Source organism: Callithrix jacchus, chromosome 12 (genome assembly GCF_049354715.1).
Source record: "Callithrix jacchus isolate 240 chromosome 12, calJac240_pri, whole genome shotgun sequence".
Classification (NCBI taxonomy): Eukaryota; Metazoa; Chordata; class Mammalia; order Primates; family Cebidae; genus Callithrix; species Callithrix jacchus.
Window position 1 is genome coordinate 90,404,422 of NC_133513.1, and position 17,704 is coordinate 90,422,125.

General features: G+C 47.1%; 1 protein-coding gene across 2 annotated transcripts in view; it reads left to right on the top strand.

Moving 5' to 3' along the window:
* HOGA1 (4-hydroxy-2-oxoglutarate aldolase 1) overlaps window positions 1-17,704 on the top strand; it is a 30,768-nt gene that overhangs the window by 8,163 nt on the left and 4,901 nt on the right. The window contains exons 2-6 of one of the 2 annotated variants that reach the window (XM_009010097.5): window positions 6,554-6,682; window positions 6,865-6,992; window positions 7,912-8,046; window positions 8,299-8,395; window positions 10,360-10,493. In XM_009010097.5, the coding sequence (XP_009008345.3) occupies window positions 6,554-6,682; window positions 6,865-6,992; window positions 7,912-8,046; window positions 8,299-8,395; window positions 10,360-10,493 (623 nt within the window). The remainder of the gene's footprint in view (window positions 1-6,553; window positions 6,683-6,864; window positions 6,993-7,911; window positions 8,047-8,298; window positions 8,396-10,359; window positions 10,494-17,704) is intronic. The other variant, XM_078346199.1, reaches the window with a different exon arrangement.

A 17,704-nucleotide genomic window follows, 5' to 3' on the forward strand; every position in this document is an offset into this window, starting at 1 on the left:
CAAGTAGCTGGGACTGCAGGTGTGTGGAACTACACCTGGCTATTTTTTCTTTCTTTTTCCTTTCCTTCTTCTTCTTCTTCCCCCCCCCCTTTTTTTTTTTTTTTTTGCCTTGTGATACAGAGTCTTGTTTCATTGCCCAGGTTGGAGTGCAGTGGCACAATCTTGGCTCACTGCAACCTCCGCCTCCCGGGTTCATGTGATTCTCATGCCTCATGCCTGTAGCAGGGGCCACGGGCTAATTTTTTTGTATTTTTAGTAGAGACAGGGTTTCTCCATGTTGCCCAGGCTGGATTACAGTGGTGATATCCTAGTTCACTATAACCTCAGACTCAAACTGGCAAAATTCAAATAAAGTCCTTAGTTAATGGCATTGTACCAATGTTAATTCTTTGGTTCTGGTCATCGTATTATAGGTAGGTAAGACATTATCATTGGTGGAGACTGGGTGAAGGATGAATAAAAAAATCCCTATACTACTTTTGAAATTCTTCTGTAAGACTAAAAGTAATTCAATATTTTGAGTTAAATAAAGTTTTCAGATAATTTGATTATGAGTGCATGTCAAAGTTTGATTACGGTTGTGCCACAAGCAAAATGACCTGGAAGCAGCTAACTCAAATATACACTCTTGGTTAAGACATTTTTATTAAAAGAGAATGATCAGGCTGCGCATGGTGGCTCATGTCTAGAATCCAAGCACTTTGGGAGGCTGAGATGGGCAGATCACTTGAGGTCAGGAGTCTGAGACCAGCCTGGCCAACCTGGTGAAACCCCATCTCTACTAAATATGCAAAATTAGCTGGGCAAGGTAGTGTGCACCTGTAATCCCAGCTGCTCAGGAGACTGAGGTGGGAGGATTGCTTGAACTTGGGAGGTGGAGGTTGCAGTGAGCAGAGATTGTGCCATTACACTACATCCTGGGTGACAGAGTGAGAATTCGTCTCAAAAAAAAAAAAAAAAAAGAGAGAGAATGGTCAGATCGCTCACTGTTAAGACTACATAAAGACAAAGAAGAGTAGTTAACAGCTTCTCCGCTCTTACCTGAGAGTTGGCTGGGAGGGTGGCAGATTTTTCAGATCCAGTCTTAATTCTATTAAAGGTCATTGGGGGCTGGACACAGTGGCTCACACCCAGCACTTTGGGATGCGGTGGCAAATGGATCATCTGAGATTGGGAGTTTGAGACCAGCCTGGCCAACATGGTGAAACCCTATCTTTACTGAAAATACAAAAAATTAGCTGGGCATGGTAGTGGGCACCTATAATTTCAGCTACTCGGGAGACTGAGGCAGGAGAATTGCTTGAACCCAAGAGGCAGAAGTTGCAGTGAGCCAAGATCATGTCACTGCCCTCCAGCCTGGGCAACAGAGTGAGACTCTGTCTCAAAAAATAAAATAAATAAAATCAAAATAAAATAAAGTTCATCAGGAAAATGCTTAAGCATTTCATCAGGAATCCTAATTTCTTTCCAGAGGGAGGTTATGAATTACCTCATGCAAAAAAGTTCTGCTGCAGACCAGGACAAAAAAATCCACAACTTCTTTTTCTTTCATACAACAAATTGTCAACACACACCTCAACACCTATGCGAGGTGCTAGAGAGGAGGCCAGAATGCATCCAGGCGAAGTAAGGCAAGCACTGGGCGAGGAGAACAGAATGTTGGGGAGGAGGCTTGAGCACCGGCTTGTCGGCCCTCGAGGCATTTGGGAGGTGTTCCAGGTGGAAGGGAACAGCACAAGTAGTCAGCTTGCTTTTTTTGTTTATTTTTTTTGAGACCGATCTTGTCACCCAGGCTGAAGTGCAGTAGTGCTATCTCGGCTCACTGAAACCTCTGCCTCCCAGGTTCAAGCGATTCTCTTGCCTCAGCCTTCTGAGTAGCTGGGATTACAAGTGTGCACCACCACATCCAGCTAATTTGTTTATTTTTAGTAGAGATGGGCTTTCACCACGTTGGCCAGGCTGGTCTCGAACTTCTGACCTCGAGTGATCTGCCTGCCTCAACCTCCCAAAATGCTGAGATTACAGGGACTCACCACCACACCCAGCTAATTTTTTGTATTTTTAGTAGAGGTGGGGTTTCACCATGTTGGCCAGGCTGGTCTCGAACTTCTGACCTAGTGATTTGCCTGCCTCAGCCTCCCAAAGTGTTGGGATTACAGGCGTGAGCCACTGTGCCCAGTCTAATTTTTTATTTTTTATTTTTTATTTTTTAGCAGAGATGGGGTTTCACCATGTTGGCCAGGCTGGTTTTGAACTGACCTCAAGTTGTATGCCCATCTCGGCCTCCGAAAGGCCTGGGAGTACAGGTGTGAGCCACTGCGCTCAGCCCAATTTCTCATTCTATAGGAGAGATCAGAAATTGTGTCAAATCCCACAGGTGGTGGCAGGGATGGGGGACTGACGAGTTCTGGGGAACTTTGTAGATGGGTGCTGTTCACAGGGAAATATACAAGGAACAGGTAACGGAAATCAAGAGTAGAGAAGCCCAGTGGAGAGATCCCAGGAAGACTTCTCTGAGGAGGTGGCAATGATGATAGACCAAAAAGTCATAATAATGACTGGGGACACTCCTTAGGTGATTCCTTTTAGCCCCAGTAAGTCACCATGTTGTTATGTGTCCCCAGCCCCAAACGTCCACTCCCCTTCCTGCCACCCCAGCTCCCAGAGCAGCAAGTGTAACCATGGGGTCAGGGGAGAGTATCTTCCTTTATCTTACAGCTGGAGGGGGCCGTGTACACTCACTCCTAATATCACAGTGGGTGTACAATGAGAGGTCATAGAGAGCAGCCTCCCCTTTGACACTGGCCACCCTCCTAATTTAAGGTTTGAGCACTTTCTCCTGACTCCATAAGACAGCTAACACTTATTGAGCACCAGGTTCTTTTCAAAGTACTTTACAAATACTATCTAATTTAAACTTCAGAACAAGTCTGAGAGGCTGGGCATGGTGGCTCACACCTATAATCCCCAGCAATTTGGGAGGTCAAGGCGGGCGGATCACCTGAGGCCAGGAGTTTGAGACCAGCCTGGCCAGCATGGTGAAACCCTGTCTCTACTAAAAATACAAAAATTAGCCAGGCGTGGTGATGGGAGCCTGTAATCCCAGCTAGCTAACCTGGGAGGTAGAGGTTGCAGTGCTGTGGTCACACCACTGCACTCCAGCCTGGGAAACAGAGTGAAACTGTCTCAAAAAAAAAAAAAAAAAACCTCTGATAAAGGCACTAATATCATCTACATTTTTCAGCTGAGTCAGCCTGAGCTTCTCTGACTTCAGGGCCTATGCATCTGGCCCCTCTCCTCTGAGCCCTCTGCTTTTCTGCAATTCATTTTCCCCAGTCCCTCGTTCACTGGAGATCCTGACCTTTTCCTCTTCTCTGGTCCCCTCTCTACACTAATAGGGACACATCAAGCTCACACCTGGACATCTAGACAGGATGAAGGAGCGAATCTTTGGGGTACCTACTCACAGATTTCAGTGTGCTTTCCGGGACACTTTCTTATTTAAGCCTTTAAAACAGCCCTATAAGGTAGGATTGAAATGCTTTCACTGTCATCCCATAGACAAAGAAACAGACGCAAAGATGTGATGTGACTTGCTTAATAGCCAGAGGTGACTCTTGTGTCTAGTGCGTGATGACTACAACACACTCCCTCTTCTCCAGCCTGGTACTTCTTCCTTCTCAGGAGTCAGGCATGGGTCAGTTTCCCCCTTCAATGAGACTGAAGAGAGGGCTGTGTCATAGGAGCCTTGAGCACAGGACCTGCTTCTGACTCCTAGAATGCAAGCCCCAGCTGTCCTGCTGTTTAGACCAGGTCCACCTGTCTGAAACTGACCAGCAGGATGAGCGGTGAAGGGAGGGAGTGATGGTGGCTGAATCAGTGGCCGCAACAAGAACCTGCCCCTGCCCAGGACGGTAGGCAGGGGTGGGGAGGAAGATGACTTTGGCATTGGAATAGAGAGAGTGGCAAGAGCTTGATCTCTGAATCTTTAGTCAGAGGGTGCTGGTCCAGTTGTAGCTAATTTGGAGTCCTCATCATCCAGGGCTGGCAGCTTTTACGGAGAGCACTGCAGCCCCATGTAGCAAGACACAAGGAGGCCCCACCTTGGGCTGCTAGCCTGACACAGAGGAATCAGTCCTCCAGAAGCAATCCCACAGGAGCGAGAAGCTGCGTGCCTCCAGATGTTCCCTGCAATGTTACCAATGCAAAATAACTATATTTTTAAAAAGCAGCTAATATCCAATGAGAGAGGTCCTGATATCCTGGCAACTCACTCTGGAATCTGATGGTGCAGTGAATACCATGGAAAAAGGTTGGTGGAATGAAGTGGAGTCTACATCACACAGTGTCCCCTGAGGGATGACTCACAGGAACAATTTCTCTTGGTCCCGGTGCCAGGAAACTCTGTGTTTCTCTGGGGCAGTTGCTTTGCTTTTATCTTTTGGGTTCTACATATCTTTTAGCTGACCATGTTTCCCTTTTAGCTCTGGCTGTCGGGAAACTCCACATCAAATTTCTGGCTCATTTCTCACAACTATATGGCAGGAACTTTGTATACTAATGCTGCTCGTGGCTTTATTTTCATTTCATTCTCCCAAATAGCCTTCAGTTTTGTGTTTTTTGTTTTTTGTTTTTTTTTTTGAGACAAGGTCTTGCTCTGTTACCCAGGGTGGAGTGCAGTGGCACAATCATAGTTCACTGCAGCTTCAAATGTTCCTGATTTATTTTTTGTTTTTTTGTAGAGTCAGGGTCTCACTTTGTTACACAGGCTGGTCTCAAACTCCTGGCCTCAAGTGATCCTCCCACCTTGGCCTCCTGAAATGCTGGGATTACAGGCCCAAATATCCTTCTATTGAGAATCTGGTTGTATTGTACTCCGTATTTGTAAATGACTTCTTTTTTTTTTTTCTTTAATGGAATGGGATGGAGAGGAAAAAGAAGAAGAAAGAGAAAGTGGGCTGGGCACCATGGCTCACCCGTAACTGGTACAGGTTACGGGTTAGACACATCCCAGGTAAATGATTGATAAAAACAGGAGAATGCAAAACAAAGCAATGAGATTCATTTTCACCCAGAAAGTTGGCAAAAATTAGTTCTGACAATACCACGATTTGGCATGTATGACATTCTATGCTGCTCCTGAGGTCTACACTGACTGATTAGAAATTGGCACACAGTCAGGCATGGTGGCTCACAACTGTAATCCCAGCACTTTGGGAGGCTCAGGTGGGAGGATCACTTGGGCCCAGGAATTCAAGCCAGCCTGGGCAAAATGGTGAAACCCTGTCTCCACACACACACAAAAAAACTATACCAATTAGTTGGGCATGGTAGCTCACACCTGTAATCCTAGCTACTCGGGAGGCTAAGACATGAGGATCACTTGAACTCAGGAGGTCAAGGCTGTGAGCTGTGATTGTGCCACTGCACTCCAGGCTGGGTGACAGAGTGAGACCCTGCCTCAAAGAAAAAGTAGGCCGGGCGCGGTGGCTCATGCCTATAATCCCAGCACTTTGGGAGGCTGAGGCGGCTGGATTGCGAGGTCAAGAGATTGAGACCATCTTAGTCAACAAGGTGAAACCGCATCTCTACTAAAAATACAAAAATTAGCTGGGCATGGTGGTGCACGCCTGTAGTCCCAGCTACTTGGGAGGCTGAGGCAGGAGAATTGCTTGAACCCAGAAGGCGGAGGTTGCGGTGATCGTGCCACTGCACTCCAGTCTGGGTAACAACAGCAAAACTCTGTCTCAAAAAAAAGTAAATACATAAAAAATGTGGTACACGTGAAGGTGCACGTAACTATGACTCAGCAATTACACACCAAAGTATCTGAACTCTAGAGGAACTCTGAGACATATGCATAGAAGACTTTACAGAAAATGTTTGTTTCGGCATTGTTTGCAATAGCAAAAAGAAGAAAACACTCTTTTTTCTTCTTCTTTGGTAGAGATAGGGTTTTGCCATGCTGCCCAAGCTGGTTTTGAACTTCTGGGCTCAAGCAATCTCCCTGCCTTGGCCTCCTAAAGCACCGAAATTACCGGTGTGAGCCACCAGGAAAAAAGAAGGAAAAGTTCTAAATTCTCTCAACAAGAGAAGGAAAAGTAAATTGTGATTTAACCATACAAAAGAATACTATGCAGCATGTAAAATGAAAGAATCAGGGCTATGCGTGCTGCTATAGACAAAACTCAAACATAGTATTAAGCAAACAGCAAATTGCAGAAGGCTACTTAAGCTTAATTCTATTTCTACAAGGCTTAAATTTGCAACAATCATATTATATAAGGATCACTTGAGCCCAGGAGGTCGAAGCTGTAGCAAGCTGTGATTGAGCCACTGCATCCCAGTCTGAGCAACAGAGCGAGACCCTGTCTCTAAAAAAGAAAAATGATGTGAACGCTGTCATTGCAGCTGTGTGGAAACCTTCTGCCTGCAAAGATGGGAAGGAAATGTGTGAAAGATGACGGTGTTGGAAGGTAGGAACACCAATGTCTTGGCTGCTCAGTCAAGGATGGGAAGGAGTTGGTTAGCTGTGATGGGACCTCTCTTGCAGGCTTCGTGGTCCAGGGCTCCAATGGCGAGTTTCCCTTCCTGACCAGCAGTGAGCGCCTGGAGGTGGTGAGCTGTGTGCGCCAGGCCATGCCTAAGGACAGACTCCTGCTAGCTGGCTCTGGATGCGAGTGTGAGCCAGAATGCCTTGGGCCCTGGGGGTGGCTGGGTGTGCAGGCTCCAGGCTCCTTAACCCTAGCTTTGGTCCTGTCTCCTTGTTCTGCCTCTTCTGGGACATGCTGAGGCACCCCCGCTTGGTCCAGTGTCCTGGTACAGGCCTCCTTCCTGCTCTCACCTCCCTCTTTCCTCTGGCAGCCACTCAAGCCACGGTGGAGATGACTGTCAGCATGGCCCAGGTCGGGGCTGATGCAGCCATGGTGGTGACCCCTTGCTACTATCGTGGCCGCATGAGCAGCGCCGCCCTCATTCACCACTATACCAAGGTATGTGGGGGGCCTGAGACTAAGACGAGGCTCTGCCTGGGGAGAGGCTGGAGTGGGGTGGTCCTTCACATGAACGGCAGCTATAAGAAAGGGTGAACTGCCACCATAAGAAAGGGTGAACTGCCACCATGTACCAGCTGCACGATGTTGGGAAGCTTACCTAACCACTCTGTGTTACTGCTTCCTCCCCTCTAAAATCAGAGAATGATGTCATCTATCTCATAGGGTTGCCATGAGCATTAAATGAGATCAGGAACATAAAGGGCTTAGAATTGTGCCTGGCATATGGAAAGCACTCCATAAATATGACCCACTGTGGGGCCGGGTGCGGTGGCTCATCCCAGCATTTTGGGAGGCTGAGGCAGGCGGATCACAAGTTCAAGAGATCAAGACTATAGAAACCCCATCTCTACTAAAAAAAAAAAAAAATTAGCTGAGTGTGGTGGTGTCTGCCTGTAGTCCCAGCTACTCAGAAGGCTGAGGCAGGAGAATTGCTTGAACCCAGGGAGGTAGAGGTTGCAGTGAGCTGAGATCACACCACTGCACTCCAGCCTGGCAACAAAGCGAGACTTTGTCTCAAAAAAACCCACAAAAACATATATATATACGTATGTGTATATCCACATATATATACATATATATGTGTACGTAAATATACACACACATATATGTATATGTATATATGTGTGTATGTGTATATATATGTTTGTGTATATATATCTGTATGTGTATATATATATGTATGTGTGTGTGTATATAAAATGCACTATGATTGCTTACACTCAGGGCACGTAGCATGGAAGGGAGGCCTGTCCACGTGGCCCTGGAGTGCTGCAGGCCAGGACCTGAGGGTGGGCAAGCCTCTGGCTCCTGGGACCTGGAGGGCTGCCCTCTCCTGCTCTTCTCTGCACCCCCACAGGTTGCCGATCTCTCTCCAATCCCTGTGGTGCTGTACAGTGTCCCAGCCAACACGGGGCTGGACCTGCCTGTGGACGCGGTGGTCATGCTCTCCCAGCACCCGAATATTGTGGGCATGAAGGACAGTGGTGGTGATGTGAGTGGCAGCAGCTCTGGGGCTGGGGTCCTCTCCTCCTTCTCTGGGTCCCAGCAATTTTGCTCCTGAGGGCAGCTCTGAGATCTGTTTCTGTCCTTGGCTTCTGTTTGAGTTCTCTCTGTCGTGTGGGCTCTCTGGGACTTTCTTGAGGGCATCTCTCTGGGCACTGGGCTTTCATTCCACCACACTTACCCAGCCCTCATACAGGATGAGGCTCTGGGCACAGCTCTCATACCACATTTGCTATTGCAGGTGACCAGGATTGGGCTGATTGTTCACAAGACCAGGAAGCAGGATTTCCAGGTGTTGGCTGGATCGGCTGGCTTCCTGATGGCCAGCTATGCCTTGGGTAGGCTACCTGCTGCTCTCAAACTTCATGGGTGACCAAGAGACACCCAGGCAGCTGGGTCCACTGGGAGAGACTGTGAGGGCTGGGGCTGGATCTGCAGATGGGTTTGCCAGCCTGCCTGCTCTGAACACTCAGAAACCTGGCCACGCCGCTTGCCTGTCTGAATACTGGGTGATGTGAGTCACGCTCAGTGGAGGAGGATGGCTGTGTACAATCCCTGGCCTGTAGTTGAGATGCCTGCAGTTTGTTCTGAGTCCTGAGCTCCATGATTCGATGACAAACTTAGCTGCTCTAATCCCACCTTGTAAATCATCCTCTGAGGGCAGAGCACCTTGGGACTCTTGTCTGTAGTTCAGGAGTCTATTTTCCTCTCCCCAGTCCCAGGCCAGAAAGAATTGTCAGATCTACAGAGTTGGGCCAGCAGTCTTCAGTTGCCTGATCAGATTCTGTTTCAATCCAGGATCCCTGGGAATGTCACTTAGATCAATTGTTCTTGACTGTTTGGGGTCAGGGTCCTTGGGTTCAGATTGGATTTGAGCCCTAGAGGAGAGTGAGAGGAAGGGAAGCCGTTCCTTCCAGCGGAAGCCCCCGTGAGTAGAGATTTGAGTGACTTTTCGAGCACTGCAGGGGAGAACACTGGTTTTGATTCTGTCTGTTCCCTCCAGACTTTGGCTGGTTGTCTAGGTCTTTGTACATCTCCCCCTGCCATGTCATGGTCTCTACAGTGCAGGGGAAGAAGAAGGGATCCATTTCTGCCTCATCCTGAGAGTGGGGTAGATTAAAGAAAAAAAGCACAGGTGCTGGAGGCTGGGTGATCTTAGCTGGAATTTCAGCTCTGCAATGTAGTCACTGAGTAATGCTGGCAAGGCATTCATGTCTCTGGGCCTGAGTTTCTTTTTCTTTTTCTTTTCAAAAAATTGTTGTGACTCAAAGTTCTGCTGAATGGGCCCGAGTTTCTACTCTGTGATAGTAGGTATTCCACAAACAACAGCTCTAAATTGCATACTCTCTCTTGGGTCTTGAGGCCACTGTACCTAGGGTTCCATTCCTATCTAGCCTTAGAAGCACACTCACAGGCTTGCAGAAGTGGTGGGGCTTCCACAGCCAAACCCATTTTTATTGCCCTGATGAGCACAAAGAGAACTAGAGAGGGTCTTGTTCAGGCTCACGCTCAATGGGAAGACGTGCCTGGTGACCTGACTCTGTCCGGAGCTCTTTCCAGCCCTCTGCCGTCTCTGGTTGCATTCACTCAGAGGAATAAGATTTCAAAAGAGCAGCTGGGTGCGGTGGCTCACGCCTACAATCCCAGCACTTTGGGAGGCCGAGGCGGGTGGATCACGAGGTCAAGAGATCAAGACCATCCTGGTCAACATGGTGAAACCCTGTCTCTACTAAAAATACAAAAATTAGCTGGGCATGGTGGCGAGCGCCTGTAATCCCAGCTACTCGGGAGGCTGAGGCAGGAGAATTGCTTGAACCCAGAAGGCAGAGGTTGCGGTGAGCCGAGATCGCGCCACTGCACTCCAGCCTGGGTAACAAGAGCGAAACTCCATCTCAAAAAAAAGAAAGATTTCAAAAGAGCAAAGGCTTCCCATCCATCCTACGCTCTCACAGGACTGATGAGTCAGGGGGCTATCAGAGGTGTCAACTGGCAGATGGGATTTTATTCCCGGAGGGGTGCAGGATAGGAACTGTCCTTGAGTTCACTTTCAGGCTCTGTTCCCTGCCCCTCACAGATCAGCCCTGAGCAGCCCTCAGCCTGCAAGATTCTATTTTGAATATGCAGGCAGCTCTTCTCTCTAGAAATGTATACTCTGGACTCACAGAGCATGCCTTTGAAGTGGCCAGCCAAGTAACATAGAAACCTGCTTCTAATGTCACCAGGCTGAAGAGGTACTGGGACCAGGGCTTGGTGCTCTGTGGGGAGAGGCTCTGGTTGATGTTTTGCATCTTACTTCCTGCAGGAGCTGTGGGGGGCGTGTGCGCCCTGGCCAATGTCCTGGGGGCTCAGGTGTGCCAGCTGGAGCGACTGTGCCTCACAGGGCAATGGGAAGACGCCCAGAAACTGCAGCACCGCCTCATCGAGCCAAACATGGCGGTGAGCCAGGGGCAGTGGGGGCGTGGCGCGGGTGGAGGTGGGCTGTGTTCTCTTGGAACAGGACCCAGGGCTGGCACCAGACCCCACTCAGTCTCCTCTTTTCAGAAAATCCTTTCAGAGAACACCCCAGTATGGGAACTCCTTGTGCCTCCCAGAAAATCCTGACTTCAGACAAAGTCAAGCTCTATGGATTGTCATACTTAAGTGTGCATTAAGATTCCCTTAGGGGCGAATTAAAGTTCCAACTTTTGGGCCCAAAAAAAAGCATTGAAACAAACATTCTGTGTGATTGTGACGGAGTAATCCTAGAACCACACTTAGAGATGGCTGGAAAGAGAGAGCGTAAACCAGGGGCCTCTAAATCCGCCCTACTGGGTCCTGAAAAAATAGACATGATTACTGGGGCTAGCAAAGGAGTTGGGAGGCAGAAGAGTGCTGTCTTCAAGTAATCCGTCCTGCAGTCAGGCTGTGTGCCTCAACTCTTTGTTGGGCAAGCAAAGGAGAACTTCAGAGAAAACGCCCGACAAGTTCAGGGTCATTCTGAAGTCTGAAGCAACAGAAAAATGTGTGCCCCTGTATTCAAGTTTTAATGTACATTGTATTATTGTATTATTTTTTCTTTCTTTCTTTCCTTTTTTTTTTTTCTGAGGCAGAGTCTTGCTTTTGCCCAGGCTGGAATGCAGTGATTTCAGCTCACAGCAACCTCTGTCTCCCAGGTTCAAGCAATTCTTGTGCCTCACTCTCCTGAGTAACAGAGATTACACGTGTGCACCACTATGCCCAGCTAATTTTTGTTTTTCAGTAGAAATGGGGTTTCACCATGTTGGCCAGGCTGGTCTCAAACTCCTGGCCTCAAGTGATCCACCCACCTCAACCTCCCAAAGTGCTGGGATTACAGGCATGAGCCACAGTGCCTGGCTTATTATTTTTTCTTTTCTTTTTGAGACAGTCTTGCTCTGTCACCCAGGCTGGAGTGCAGTGCCATGATCTCGGCTCACTGCAATCTCCGCCTCCCGGGTTCAAGCAATTCTCCTTTCTCAGACTCCCTAGTACCTGGGATTATAGACACATGCCACCATATTTGGCTAATTTTTTTTGGTATTTTTAGTAGAGATGGGGTTTCACCATGTTGGCCGAACATGGTCTTGAACTCCTGACCACAAGTGATCCTCCTGCCTCCTGCCTCCTGCCTTGGCCTCCCAATCTTTTTTATTTTTTATTTTTGAGGCAAGGGTCATTCCCTATCATCCAGGTTAAAGTACAGTGGTGCAAGGACAGCTCACTACAGCCTTAAGGTCCTGGGTTTAAGCAATCTTTTTATTTTTAGTTTAGTTTATTTTTTTGTAAAGATGGGGGTCTCATTATGTTACCCAGGCTGGTATTTATCTCCTGGGCTCAAGAGGTCCTCTTACCTCAGCCTCCCAAAATGCTGAGATTACAGGCATGAACCATCATGCCTGGCCTACTGTATATTTTATATTAAACTTTTTATTTTATTTTATTTTATTTATTTTGAGCTCTATTGACCAGGCTGGAATACAGCGATCTCAGCTCACTGCAACCTCCACCTCCTGGGTTCAAGCAATTTTCCCGCCTCAGCCTCCCAAGTATCTGGGATTACAGGTGCCTGCTACCACACCTGGCTAATTTTTGTGTTTTTAGTGGAGACAGGTTTCACCATGTTGGCCAGGCTTGTCTCGAACTCCTGACCTCAGGAGATCTGCCTGCTTCGGCCTCCCAAAGTGCTGAGATTACAGACGTGAGCCACCACACCTTGGTCATACTTTTTCTTTTTAGATAATTATAGATTCTCATGCAACTTTAAGAAATAATACAGGCCGGGCGCAGTGGCTCATGCCTGTAATCCCAGCACTTTGGGAGGCCGAGGCGGGTGGATCACGAGGTCAAGAGATCGAGACCATTCTGGTCAACAAGGTGAAACCTCGTCTCTACTAAAAATACAAAAATTAGCTGGGCACGGTGGCGTGTGCCTGTAATCCCAGCTACTCAGGAGGCTGAGGCAGGAGAATTGCCTGAACCCAGGAGGCGGAGGTTGCGGTGAGCCGAGATCTCACCATTGCACTCCAGCCTGGGTAACAAGAGCGAAACTCCGTCTCAAAAAAAAGGAAGGAAAAGAAAAGTACAGGCCAGATAGGGTGGCTCACGCCTGTAATCCCAGCACTTTGGGAAGCCAAGGTGGGCAGATCATGAGGTCAGGAGATCGAGACCATCCTGGCTAACATGAGATTAGGTGAAATCCAATCTCTACTAAAAATACAAAAAATTAGCCGGACTTGGTGGCATGCACCTGTAATCTCAGCTACTTGGGAGGCTGAGGCAGGAGAATCGCTTGAACCCAGGAGGCAGGGGCTGCTGTCAGCCAACATCACACCAGTGCACTCCAGCCTGGGTGATAGAGTGACTCTGTCTCAAAAACAAACAAACAAACAAACAAAAGAAATAATACAAAGGGATCCCATGTACCCATGATCCAGTTTTCCCCAATGGTAACATCTTACAAAACTGTAGAATAATTTTTCAGTCTGGATATTGACCTTGATACAGTCAAGACACAGATTATTTCTGTGCCCACAAGGATCCCTCATGTCATCCTCTTATAGCCACACCTACTCATATCTGCCTTCAACAGCTCCTTAACCTCTGGCAAACCGCACATACATTCACTATTTTATAGTTTTGTCAGTTCAAGACTATACTATATAAAATCATGTAGTATATAACTTTTGGGGATTGGCTTTTTTCCACTCAGCATAATTCTCTGGATATTCATCCCAGTTGTTTGTTGCATGTATCAATAGTTAATTTCTTTTTATTTCTGAGTTCTATACCATGATATGACTGTACCACAGCATGTTTATTTATTATTTGTTTATTTTATTTTATTTTATTTTTGAGACAGAGTTTTGCTCTTGTTACCCAGGCTGGAGTGCAATGGCACAATCTTGGCTCACCGCAACCTCCACCTCCTGGGTTCAAGCAATTCTCCCGCCTCAGCCTCCTGAGTAGCTGGGATTACAGGCATGCACCACCATGCCCAACTAATTCTTTGTATTTTTAGTAGAGACGGGGTTTCACCATGTTGACCAGGATGGTCTCGATCTCTTGACCTCATGATCCATCCGCCTCGGCCTCCAAAAGTGCTGGGATTACAGGCTTGAGCCACCGCACCTGGCCTATTATTTGTTTATTTATTGAGACGGGGTCTTGCTCTGTTTCCCAGGATGAGTGCAATGGCAAGATCGTGGCTCACTGCAGCCTCGACCTCCCAGTTCAAGCGATCCTCCCAGCTCATCCTCCCAAGTAGCTAGGATGACAGGTGCACACCACCACGCCTAGCTAATTCTTTTTTACTTTTAGTAGAGACAAGGTCTTGCTAGGTTGCCAAGGCGGGTCTCAAACTTCTGGTCTCAAGCTATCTTCCCTCAGCCTCCCAAAGTGCTGGGATGACAGGCATGAGCCCCCATGGCTGGTCCCCCAAAGCATGTTTAATCATTCACCTGTTGAAAAACAGCTGGATTATTTCCATTTTTGGTTATTAAAAGCATTCATGGACTGGGTGCAGTGGCTCATGCCTGTAATCCCAGCACTTTGAGAGGCCGAAGTGGGCAGACCACCTGAAGTTGGGAGTTTGAGACCAACCTGGCCAACATGGTGAAACTCGTCTCTGCTAAAAATACAAAAATTAGCTGGACGTGGTGCTGGGCACCTGTAATCCCAGCTACTGAGGAAGCTGAGGCAGAAGAATCACTTGAACCCAGGAGGTGGAGGTTGCAGTGAGCCAAGATCGTGGCACTGCACTACAGCCTGGGTGACAGAGTGAACCTCTATCTCAATATAAATAAGTAAATAAATAAATAAATAAATAAATGCTGCATGAACGTTCATGAACAGGTTTTCTTTTTTTCTTTTTGAGACGGTGTTTCACTCTTGTTACCCAGGCTGGAGTGCAATGGCGCGATTTCAGCTCACTCTGCCTCCTGGGTTCAGACAATTCTCCCGCCTCAGTCTCCTGAGTAGCTGGAATTACAGGCACGCGCCACCATGCCCAGCTAATTTTTTGTATTTTTAGTAGAGACGAGGTTTCACTATGTTGACCAGGATGGTCTTGATCTCTTGACCTCGTGACCCACCTGCCTTGGCCTCCCAAAGTGCTGGGATTACAGGCTTGAGCCACCATGCCCGGCCATGAACAGGTTTTCATGTGTCTGTCCATAAGTTTTCATTTTTCTGGGATCAATACACAGCAGTACAAATGGTGGGTCATATGGTAATCACGTTTCCTTTTCTAAGAAACTGCTGGCTGGGTGTGGTGGCTCACACCTGTAATCCCATCATTCTGGGAGTCTGAGGCGGTGGACTGCTTGAGCCCAGGAGTTCAAGACCAGCCTGGGCAACATGGGGAGACTCTGTCTCTACAAAAAATACAGAAAATTAGCCAGGTGTGGTGGCATGCACCTGTGACCCATGACTCAGGAGGCTGAGGCAGAAGGGAAGATCCCTTGAATCTGGGAGCTTGAGGCTGCAGTGAGCTGTGATATTGCCACTGAACTCCAGCCTGGGCTACAGAGTGAGACCCTGTCTGAAACAAAACAAACAAAAAACCCAGAAACAAACCTGCCAAACGTTCCCAGAGTGGCTGTGCTATTTTAAATTTACACTGAGGTAAATGTATGAGTGATCCAGTTTTTCTGCAGCTTTGCCAGCATTTGGCGTTGTGACTATTTTTCATTTTAGCCATTCTGATAGATGTGTAGTACCGTCTCATTGTGATGTTAATTTGCATTTCTCTGATGGCTAATGGTATTGAACATTTTTTTGTGTATTTATTTGCCATCTGTATATCTTTTCAGTCAAATATCTTTATTTCTTACCCATTTTAAAATTGGACTGTTCTTTTGACTGCTGAGTTTTAAACTTCTTTATTTATTTATTTATTTATTTTTAGTAGAGACAGGGTTCCACCACATTGGCCAGGATGGTCTCAATCTCCTGACCTCATGATCTGCCCGCCTCAGTCTCCTGAAGTGCTGGGATTACAGGCGTGAGCCACTGTGCCCGGACTTGTTTTTTTTTTGAGACCAAGTCTCGCTCTGTCAACAAGGCTGGAGTGCAGTGGTGTGATCTCAGCTCACTGCAACCTCTGCCTCCTGGGTTCAAGCAATTATTCTGCCTCAGTCTCCCGAGTATCTGGGACTACAGGTGCACACCACCAGGCTCGGCTAATTTTTGTATTTTTAATAGTGACGTGTTTCACAACGTTGGCCTCAACCTGCCAAAATGCTGGGACTACAAGCGTGAGCTACTGTGCCCAGCTAAAGTTCTTTATAGCTTCTAAATACTAGTCCTTTGTCAGATATGTGGCTTGTAAACATTTTCTCCCAGTCTGCAGCTTGTCTTTTTATTGCCTTAACAGGTCTTTTGCAGAGCAAGTTTTATATTTTGATGAAGTCCAATTTATCGAGATTTTCTTTTATGGATCATGCTTTTGGTGTCAAGTCTAATAACTCTTAAAGAGTTCTTAGAGTATAACAAGGATTTCCTCTTATTTTTTTTTCCTGTAAGTTTTATAGTTCTATGTTTTACAAGTCTGTAACCCATTTTGAGTTAATTTTTGTATAAAATGTGAGACTTAGGTCAAGGTTTTGTTTGTTTTTTACCTAATGGATATCTACTTGCTCCAGCATCATTTGCTGAAAAGGCCATCTTTGCTCCATTGAACTGCTAGTACGCCTTTGTCAAAAATCAGTGGGGCATATTTATGTGGGTCTATTTCTGGGTTCTCTATTCTTTCCATTCATCTATGTCTATCTCTCCACAATACCACACAGACTTGATTGCTGTAGCTAAGTCTCAAAATCAGGTAGACTGATTCCTCCCACTTTGTTCTCCCCCCCTTCAAAATTATTTTAGCTAGTCTAATTTCTTTACCTTTCCATATAAAGTTTACAAGAATCTTGTCTATATCTACAATAAAATCTTGCTGGGCCTTTGATTGAAATTGTGTTAAGCCTGTATACCAATCTGGGGACAACTGATTTTTTTTTTTTTTTAGAGATGGAGTCTTGCTCTGTTGCCCAGCCTGGAGTACAATGGCACAGCCTTGGCTCATTGCAACCTCTGCCTCCTGGGTTCAAGCGATTCTCCTGCCACAGCTTCCTGAGTAGCTGAGATTACGGGCGCCCACCACCACACCCGGCTAATTTTTTGTATTTTTAGTAGAGACGAGGTTTCACCATGTTGGCCAGGCTGGTCTCAAACTCCTGACCTCGTGATCCACCTGCCTTGGCCTCCCAAAGTGCTGGATTACAGGCGTGAACCACCACACCCGGCCTCTGACTTCTTTACTATGTTGTCCTCCAGTCTTTGAAAATGGTACATTTCTCTATTTAGATCTTCTTTGATTTACTTCTTTAGCATTTTGCAGTTTTCAGCCAACAAGTCCTGTGCATATTTTAAGAAATTTACACCTAAGGATCTGGTGCAGAGTGGCTCATGCCTGTAATCCTAGTACTTTTGGAGGTGGAGACGTCAGTAGTGCTCAAAGCCAGGAGTTTGAGACCAGGCTGGGCAACATGGCGAGACCCCATCTCTGGGGGAAAAAAGAAAGAATAAGACACTTCTGCACTAGGCTCTGTACTAGGCATCTATGGACAACCTGCTGCCTGGAGGGTAAAGCACCCCCTTGCTGCTCCCTTTACACAGTCTCCACTGCATTGCTTGTGCATCTGGCAGTGGGTGCAGTGGCCTCTGGTGGCCTTTTGAAGACGAGCAGTGGTGCAAGTCGTGACCCCTTCAGCAGGCCTGCTCTGACGCCACCTAGCTGGGAGTAGAGGTGGCAGCTCAGGCTCCTTCACTCAGCTGGCCTGGCTGGTGTTTAGCTGGAGTAGAGTGGTTATTCTCTGAAAGCTTTCCATCTTGCTAGGTGACCCCTTTTCTGGTCCTTTGTAGCTAGAGAGAACTGGCTTCTGTTAGGGTTTTTATTGTCTGTACCCATTGGCGTTGTATGGTTGCTGAGTTCTTCAGCTCCAAGTCTGGGCCAGGGGACACAGCACCGTGTGGCTTCATGGGTCTCTAGGTACCTCGCTGGTCTTCCTTCTGCTCTCTGCCTTCCAGAGTCTTCTTATGTCTGTTTTTTATATAATGTCCAGAGTTTTTAGTTGTACTTACTGGGAAGAATCAGGACAAACACT